Raw genomic sequence first — 10,044 nt, forward strand, 5'->3', positions numbered from 1 at the left:
CTTACGACTCGTTTCCGACCCTGACCACGCTTTACTCTCCTAGTCCCGGCTACCGACCAGTTTTTCTGTCCCTGACCCCGCCATCGCTCGCTACGGAAGATCCATTTCCATGTTCGGATCATAGTCCGAATCCGAGAGCGACTTGCTTCCCGCATCCAGTGAACACTGGATCGTGGGCGCTTTTATTAAAGGAAAGAGGAAGGGCTGCGCCCACGATCCTGTGTTCGCTAGGCGCGGGAAGCAAGTCGCTCTCGTACTCGGATTATGATCCGGTGAAGTGGATCTTCCGTAGCGAGCGATGGCGGTGTCAAGGACGGAAAAAAAAGTCGAAAGCTGGGACAGGAGAGCAAAAACGTAGTCAGGGTCAGAAACGGGTCGTGAGCCAGAATGGGAGAACAGATGTGGTCGGGATCAAAAACGGGTCGTAGCCGCAGACAGACGGGAGCAGAAACGGGACAGGCGGGAGTCATGGTCAAAAAAGGCTTGCCTAGTATACACTGAGGTTTGCAGACGGACTGACAGCAGGGGATTGACAGGACTGGGTTTGAATAGGGACAGGGAGCCAATCAGAGCCCGCAGAGGTTGGCGCCAAAAGAGCAGGCACAGGTGATTCCCATCGGTAATCATAACACTTTTCTATCAATTCAATGTCAATTAGCTTTGGAGGAAACGCCTAAAAAGTAATATTTCTTGCTGAAGGTTGAAAAATAATAACAGCATAACCTCAGTTCCTACCACCAAAGACAAATATTTGACATGTTATGTTATTGTTGCTGTACTTGCAAAATAAAATTTAGCTTGGAAAATGTTGTTCTTTACGTGTAAAGTGTATAATCTCTACGTTAAAATTGGCTTCTTCCATCATTTCACAGGTAAGCGAGGACTGGAAGTACGTCGCCATGGTGATCGATCGTCTCTTCCTGTGGATCTTCGTTTTTGTGTGCGTTTTTGGCACTCTGGGCATGTTCCTGCAGCCCCTTTTCCAGAACTACACAGCCAAGACCATCCACATGCCGGGCTGACCCTCTACACGCTGCCGTCACGCGGAAGGGACAGCGCCCCCGCAGGTGGGAGGGGGTCCTACCGGATCCGTTGGACAGGACGTAAACAGCGATCTCGCCCCTTTTGTATATGTTCTTTTGCAACTTTTTTCTTTGGAAGAACGTCAAGAAGACAAGAGAAGATTATTTTTGGGGTGATGTGTTTTATTGGAAAGTAGAAGCGGTAGCAAATGGATAAGAGAGTAGATAGAATTTGCGGTAACAAGGTAATATCCACTCGTGTTGATATCTCATCACTGAAGTGTTTGTATTTCCATTTATTTTCTTAACTTGCCTTATAATTCCTTGTCGTCCTGTTTCTTGCTGTGCCTCATTTCCATAACTCCTTTTCATTCATTCATTTCCTTTTGTCTTTTTCCGAACTTTGTTTTAATTCTTTTCTCTTGTTCTGCTCCCTTTTTCCCTTCCCTGTCAAACCTCTTTACTTCAGCTCGCATCCCTTCCCAGATGTTTCTTTCTATGCTTCTGCATTTTCTATTCTGGTGTTTCCTTACTCGTCCACACATCCCTATTCTCCTCGCCGTTTCTTAATCTTGCGTACCCGTATTTAATACCCGATCACATCTTCCAGATAGTCCGCCATACCCGCCCACTTACCCTGTGAGGTCCTTTTTCTAATATAAAAGACAAACGTTTCATCTCGAGAATAGCGATTAGCTGCCCGAGATCCACACCGTGGCATGCCCTGCGGTGGGAGAGCGAAAAGCTTTTTTTTTTCTTTTTTTTTTCGGGGCACATGCTGTAGGGGAAGAAGTGCAGCGGAATGAATTTTTCAATAAACAAGAGAGAAATGACAAGAGGATCAACTCCGGCGAATGAGTCACAGTAGCTTAAAAGATTCACAAACAAGGAGTGGGAAAGAGGCCGAATGACACTGAATTATATACATTACATAGCTACGGTCTAACGGTGGGATGTAGGCCTCCAGCAAGAGCACAAGTCAGCTTTTTTCACGGGTTTGTTGACGCCAGGAGAAGAATGAAGTCACTAATTCATATTAAGCTGTGAGGTTTGACACTCGTGCGGACTCAGGTGCGGGTCGGACGTTTCCGGACGATCGCCTCAGCCATGGAGAAGTCTCTATTTAACCAGTTGGCTCTTTTTCCTTTTCTTCTCACTGATGCTGCCATCATTTATACCCTCCCGTCCTCCCACATTCCCTTCCTTTTTCACCTTCCCAGATCCTGCATTCACCCAACAATGGCAGTCCAATAAAGGTCGTAGGTTCAGATTATTTCAACATGTTCGTGGGTTTGTGTGCTTTGTTTGGCATGTGTTTTGCATGCAAGTCACTTTGTGCATCGCTTACTGAATCTCTATTTTTGTCAGAACCGGAACAGGAAGCAGAACCCACTCGCGTAACGTTACTCACAGTTTATTGGGGAGAAGAGAAAGGAGCACACGCTCGATCCGGAGATCGATGTTCGCGGGGAGTGGATTGCTCGGAACGCGGAAGTGGTCAAAATCAAACAGATCGTGGCGAGAGCAAAACAGGAACAAAAACCTAGGAGAAAAACGGAGATTCACAGGGCTTGGCAAAACAAGAGCAAAAACAGAGGAAAAACGCAGATTCTCAGGGAGTTTCGCAGACACTCCGACAAAATGCGACTCACAGGACAGCGTTTAAGTAGTGACAGGGAGCAATCCGTCAATGAGTTTCCGCCGGTGTTCATGGGCGTGGGCCAGTTGGGCGCCATGGCAACCGTGACATTTTTCCACACCAGGGATGGGCAAAATTCCTCCTCCAACACACCTAAATGTAATGCTCAATATTGTTATGTTATGTTTTTTGTCGTCTAAGGTCCGACCCACAGAACGTCCTTGGTCACTTGGTCGCGAGACGAGATTGGTAAAAACAAGCGCTGGGTTGAGGTTTTTGTTAGGATAAAATAAGTAAAACAGAATATTCTGGGGTTGTGGGTACAGAACAAAGCTGTCATGGTTTTACAAGTCCTCTGACAATCATTTATATACCAAAAGTGCATAACGTAGAAGTAAAACGGCACCACTGCAGCGAAAGCGGTTCCAAATCAGGACGAAAGGGCACTCCACCTGGACTCAACCGACGTGAGAAAGACCCTGAGAGGGGTCAACACAAGGAAGGCTCCAGGCCCGGACAACATTCCGGGGCGGGTACTTAGGGAATGCGCCGATCAGCTGGCTTGTGTACTAACAGACATTTTCAACACCTCGCTAGACCAAGCCAAAGTACCATCATGCTTCAAAATTGCCAACATCATCCCTGTGCCAAAGAAACCCCAGATCTTATCATTCAACGATTACCGGCCCGTTGCACTGACTCCTATCATAATGAAGTGCTTTGAGAGACTGGTTAAAGAGCACATCACCTCCAGTCTCCCCTCCTCATTCGACCCCTTTCAGTTTGCCTACCGGACAAACCGCTCCACCAGGGATGCCATCTCCTCTGCGCTTCACCTGAGCCTGACACACCTAGAGGAGAAGAACACCCATGTGCGGATGCTGTTCCTGGACTTCAGTTCAGCATTCAACACCATCATCCCACAACATCTGGTAGACAAAATGAGACTCCTGGGTTTCAACACCCCCCTGCGGAACTGGCTGCTGGACTTCCTCAGTGACAGACCCCAATCAGTGCGGATAGGTCAGAACATCTCAGATGTCATCTACCTCAGCACGGGCTCCCCCCAAGGCTGTGTCCTGAGCCCCTTGCTGTTCACCTTGATGACACACGACTGCGTCCCTAGGTCCGCCACAAACCACATCGTGAAGTATGCTGACGACACAACAGTGGTGGGCCTCATCAGGGACGACAACGACCTGGCCTACAGAGAGGAGGTGGAGCAGTTGGTGGCCTGGTGCAGGGACAACAGCCTGGTCCTGAATGTTGACAAAACTAAAGAGATCATTGTCGACTTTAGGAAAAACCAGCCCAACCATGCCCCACTTTGCATCAACAACAAGGCTGTGGAGGTTGTCAGCAGTATCAAGTTCCTAGGGGTGCACATTACAAACAAACTCACCTGGTCCGTGAACACTGCATCACTGGTTAAGAGGGCACAGCAGCGCCTGTACTTCCTGCGGAGGATGAGGAGAGCCCACCTGCCCCCACCCTCCCTCATCACATTCTACAGGGGCACCAAAGAGAGTATCCTGACCAGCTGTATCTCTGTGTGGTGTGGAGGCTGCAGCTCTACCGACTGGGGTAGTGTGAGGAGGGTAACGAGGACTGCAGAGAAAATAATCGGGACTACACTTCCCTCCATTCAGGACATTGGCCAGAAGCGCTGCCTATCCCATGCTAAGAACATTATCGGGGACCCCTCTCACCCCCATCATGGACTGTTCACTCTGCTAGCCTCTGGGAAGAGGTACTGCAGTGTGCGGTGCAGGACCACCAGGTTCCGCAGTAGTCTAGTCCCCCTGGCCATTAGACTGTTAAATGGTCAATCTAACATATAGTTAACCTAAATCTTAACGGCTGCTAATCTGACTTTTTGCACTACTGGCAGTTCTTTATAGCTTGCCACTCCTTGCACATTTGCTCTCTGCACTATTGTACTTACAGCGTTACTGTTACAGTGTTAATGTTACTGTTTACCTGACTTGTTAACCTGAATGCCCATTTTGCACATCTGGTTAGCTACTCCTCTTGCACTATCGGCACTATGGTATGGTAAAATACTATACATAGCCATAATACAATACAACTTTTACTTATATCTGTACATTCGAGGAAACTGTGCGGGTCAGATGTATCGACATTTCGTTCTGTATACACGTGTACTAGAATGACAATAAAGTAGATCTGAATCTGAATCTGAATCTGAATCTGAATCTTAATCCTGCTAGTGGTTTTATAATATGTCACTTAGAACAACGTAATTACTACGAAACAATAATTCATGCATTTGTTACCTCCCGTCTCGATTACTGCAATGCACTACTCTCCGGTCTCCCGAAGTCCAGAATCAAGTCTCTTCAGCTAGTACAAAATGCCGCAGCGAGGCTCTTAACCAGGACAAAAAAGTACGATCACATAACACCGATTTTGGCTAACCTGCATTGGCTCCCAGTTAGCCAAAGATGTGACTTCAAAGTTCTCTTAGTATTGTACAAAATCATACATGGACTTGCTCCCTCTTATCTTTCAGATCTGATCTGCCACTATGTCCCGGGCCGAAGCCTACGATCTGAGAGTGCTGGTCTTCTGATGATCCCGAGAGCAAAGAAGTCTTCTGCTGGTTCGAGAGCGTTCTCCATCCGGGCACCGGTGCTGTGGAATGCTCTTCCCCCTGAGATTCGATCTGCAACCTCAGTGGAAATGTTTAAATCTAAACTTAAAACTCACTTCTACTCCATTGCATACGAATAACCTACTCCTCTTGTCGGTTGAAAATAGTTTGTGTAATATAGTGTAACAATCTGTGAAGCCCTTTGAGACTCTTCGTGATTTAGGGCTATACAAATAAAAATGACTTGACTTGACTTGACTAATTGTCAGGACCAGAACGAAGACAGGACCCACTTGCGCTACGTTTCTCTCAGTTTTATTGGGAAGAAAGGAAAGGACTGCACACACACGATCCGGTGATCGCTGGTCGAGGGAAGCAGGTCGCTCTGAACGTGGAAGTGGCACTTTCGCTCGTCGGGAACAGAAAAAATGGGTCAGTAGCCGGAACAGGAGTGGAAAAACGTGGTCAGGATCAGCAACGAGTCGAAAACCAGGAGAGGAGAGTAGACGTGGTCAAGATCAAAAAACGGGTTGAAGCCGGGAAACAGACGGGAGCAAAAACAGGAGTGAGTCAGGGTCAGCTTGCCTAGAGTAAACTGAGGTTAGCAGACGGACTGACAACAGGTGACAGAAAGACGTGGATATAAATAGTGACAGGGAGCCAATCAGAATCCGAGGCAGTTTGCGCCAAAGGAGCGGGCACAGGTGCAACACATCGGTAATCATGACATTAAAAACTGTATAACAAATAGATAAATTGATACATTGCGGCAACAAGTTCATAAAAGAAGATGTAAGTATGTACATTCAAATATATGACTAATCACAAGGCGCATCACCTACCACTAAATGATTAAACTGAGCAAAATATCGATTTTATGATTGAAAAGAATGAAAATGATATCGCTTGAAAAGTCATACAATTATGGCTATATGCAGTGACACGTTTCAATAGTATATTAATGGCTACTACATATTTTGTAGCTGAGTTAATCATATGAATGAGGTGTGTTAGAGAATGGGAACAACTAGAGCTGTGGTATGTGGAAAATAAAATGTTATCGCTCAGGCTGAGTGTTTACTATTTTGCCATATTTCCCGGATTATATGGAGCGCTGTTGAATCTCTGGCAGATTTGGGGTTTTTGGGTGCACCTCATAGAACAGGAAATGCAGTAAATATCTTAGTGAAATAAGTGTCCTGGAAATGAGAATTGAGTTGATCACTCCTAGAAAGGACAGATTTTCACTCCATTCTCAGAATTTGCTAAGGTGAGTGCTTTTGAATTTCTAATTTTATAATCATATTTTTTGTATAAAAATTCTGACCTGCATTCCGGACAATAAGGAGCACTTGATCATTTCTGACATTTCTTTTTTTTTTAGATGCTGTAGTGTAGCCTTGAAAACGCATGATTTATCCGAAACAATAGTCCCAAACCAACAATAAGTACTAGAAATTAATTAGATCGAAGGAGATGCCTGAATAACTAAAACCATCCGATTACAAGGGAGGAATGGAATTTTCACGCCATCCCTCAGCTAACATAAGATAAAAAAACAATGAGGCAGATTAATGTAGCAATCATTAGAAAGTCGTCATGTTTGAACGGGTGCATATCAAGAGCATAGGACTGTTTCTCACATTGTGTTCAATATAGTGTCACCTTTCACAATCATCTCATAAAAAAACACAATGTATAAGTCAAACTCAGTTCCTTAAGGTTCGAATCCTGCAGCTTTTAGAGCTGTGTCGGACAAAGAAAACCTCTAAAACCAGCAGGAGAGCAGAACCCCTACAGATCGAATAACAAAGTTTTCTAAAAGTCGATTGGTCAGGTCTTTGCTGACATTTAATCTTAAAAGCAAAAAAAAAGATAGAGTCTATCTGGGTTTTAACGCAAAATACTGTTAAAGAAAGCAAACGAATGAAATCAAGGTAAACTGTTGCTGACCTCCTTATTGTGAACCTCTTTGTTCATATTTGCACATCCTGGGTCATAAACAAGTGGAGGATGCCCGGCATGACTTTTCTACCAAGTGTGTAAACAATACAATTCCTCATTTCCTAATATGTCCTCACTGCTTCACTATTGTGATCACAGCATAAAACAAACACTATTTTCACAGACTTTGTACAGTGAGGTGGCGCCTCTTTTGGGGTTTTCCCACATTCCCCATTAATCCTCTGACACTTGATAGAAAAAAAGACCCATTTCCTCGCTTTTGAACATTCTACTTCCTATTTGGTCATTTTACGCACTCAGTAATATTCCACTCCTGGATTTGACACAATGTGGTACAGCCAGGGTTGAAGACTGACTGATTAGTGCAAAGTTCGGATTGTATTTAAAAAAAAACAACATTTAAATGTTATAACTATTCTGTTATCAGCGACGTGCAGTGAGGTTCGTGTCGGGTGAGGGTCTGTCAGATTTACAAATAAATGACCCTACATCTTATTCTTAGAGATCTATTCAATCACCCGGACAAAGCATCAGGCCAGTATGGAATGGAAATCGTTTATATACCGGAGCCATATCCCCCTAGTGGGAGGTGGCTAGAGTCAGGAACACCTTCATATTTCTGACTCTTTCTGGAAAATTGATACAGAGGAGGGGATTCCCAGCCACCTCGCTCAACCCAACTGATGTATTGGGAGTCATTAGGTGACCAAATCCCCCAATCCAACCCCTAATGCCAAGCGCCAAGCCGGGAGGCAATGAGTACCAATGTTGTAAGTCTTAGGTATGACTCGGCCGAGGCTTGAAACAGCAACCTCCCAGTCTCGGGGCGGGCGCCCTACCCCAAAGGCCACCGAGCTGAGAATGGAAATCAGCAAATAAAAAAAACAAAATAATGACCAACATTCCCAAGGTATCACCACAAACATCACCATCAGCCACAGAGAGCTAGAACCTGTCACCAAATGTATATTCAGATTCAGATTCAGAGTCAGATATACTTTATTGTCATCCGTGTACACGTGTATACAGAACGAAATGTCGATACATCTGACCCGCACAGTTTCCTTCGTCAGCCGGGATAGATAAGTTTAACCATGTCTTCGTCAGAATTATAGCGCAGCAGTTCGTCATCTCGCGGTTCGATGTTAGTTCCAGTTGTAAATGGGCCAGTTATTGTCCAGAGAGCGAACGTTGGAGAGGAAAATGGATGGGAGAGGCGTTTTGAAGGGTTTAGCCTTTAGCCTAGCGGTTAGCCTGGCCCGACAACCTCGCTTCCTCCTCCGGTCACACCGCTCTCTTGCCACTCTGCTTCGCTGCTTTGTAGGCCACTGGGTCTTGTTGACGTAGCAGTCCGTGGCTAAATAAACACTCCCGAGTGGTCGTAGCACCGAGCGCTTGACTTTTGGATGATCGCATATCCAGCAAAAAAACTGCGATCGTATATTAATCTGCAGTTTGAGTTGACTTTGTGCGCCGTCAAAACTGAGTCGAAGACTGGGTTTTATGACCGAAGTGTAAAAAACTGTAGCGAGCCGATGTAGCCGCAGCTGAACAGGAGCACCGCCATCTTTGATCTTTTTTCTTGATATATCTTGGAGCTGACATTCAGAAGAGGGGTAGAAACCAGAAATCATGACCAGGATGGCTTAAACCACAGCCACACTTGTCAGACTGGAGGGTTAAAAACATAGCAGTGAAATCAAAGATCAGACTCATGCAAGCGCTGGTTACTTCCATCTTCCTCTACGCTTGAAAGACATGGACTCTCAAAGCAAAACTGGGAAGGAAAACCCAGGCCACAGAGATGCGATGATACAGGAAACTTCTAGGCATCGGTTATTTAGCCCATGTGACAAACAAAACAGTGCGTAACACCATCACAGAGCACATTGGACCCTACGAAGAACTGATAGAAACTTCAGTGCTATGGTCACATCACAAGATCATCAGGACTGACCAAGATAATTCTCCAGGGCACAGTCCAAGGGGGCAGGAGGAGAGGAAGACTGGAAAACAACTAGGCTGACAATATGGAATGGACTGGTGCCAAGTTTGCCACAATTAAAGAACAGGCCAGGGACCGTAAACAGTGAAGAAGGCTGTCCAGAGTTGTGTCCTCATTGGTGCCCCCGACGACCCATGCAGACCGGATCCATGAACCTCAAACCATGAAACATCGTATTCATAATTTGATTGACAGAGCAAGAAAACAATATATAACTGGTAGCATTGAAAACAAGGTTTTATCGTTTTCTATGAAGGATATGCGTTGCTTCTCTTGAATCAAAGCTTCAATATATAGTTAATCCTGTCAGGACCAGAACGGAAACAGAACCCAATTGCGTAACGCTTACCACAAGTTTTATTGAAAGAAAGAGGAAGGGCTGCGCCCAAGATACGGTGTTCGCGGGAAGCAAGCCGCTCTCGCACTCGGACTGTGATCCGAACATGGAAGAGGATCTTCTGTAGCAAGCGATGGCGTAAAAATTGGTCGGTAGCCGGGACTGGGAGAGCAAAGCATGGTCAGGGTCGGAAACTAATCGTAAGCCAGGACGGGAGAGTAGACGTAGTTGGGATCAAAGATGGGGCGTAAGCCGGGACGGGAGAGCAGACGTGGCCCGGATCAAAACAGGTCGTAGCCGGAGACAAACGGGAGCAAAAACGGGACAGGTGGGAGTCAGGGTCGAAAAAGGCTTGCCTTGTACAAACAGATGTTCGCAGACGGACTGACAACAGGGGATTGACAGGACTGGGTTTAGATAGGGACAAGGAGCCAATCAGAACCCGCGGCGCTTAGCGCCAAA

The 10,044-nt window shown here is 45.7% G+C and overlaps 1 protein-coding gene across 1 annotated transcript in view; it reads left to right on the forward strand.

The window, feature by feature from the left end:
- chrnb2 (cholinergic receptor, nicotinic, beta 2) overlaps window positions 1-2,303 on the forward strand; it is a 64,093-nt gene extending 61,790 nt beyond the window's left edge. The window contains exon 6 of the mRNA XM_088327383.1: window positions 873-2,303. Within this exon, the coding sequence (XP_088183509.1) occupies window positions 873-1,022 (150 nt within the window). The 3' untranslated portion in view covers window positions 1,023-2,303. The remainder of the gene's footprint in view (window positions 1-872) is intronic.
- The last annotated feature ends 7,741 nt before the right edge of the window (window positions 2,304-10,044 follow it).

Source organism: Urocampus carinirostris, chromosome 2, assembly GCF_059441175.1.
Source record: "Urocampus carinirostris isolate Australia breed hairy pipefish chromosome 2, RoL_Ucar_1.0, whole genome shotgun sequence".
In the NCBI taxonomy this organism is placed as follows: Eukaryota; Metazoa; Chordata; class Actinopteri; order Syngnathiformes; family Syngnathidae; genus Urocampus; species Urocampus carinirostris.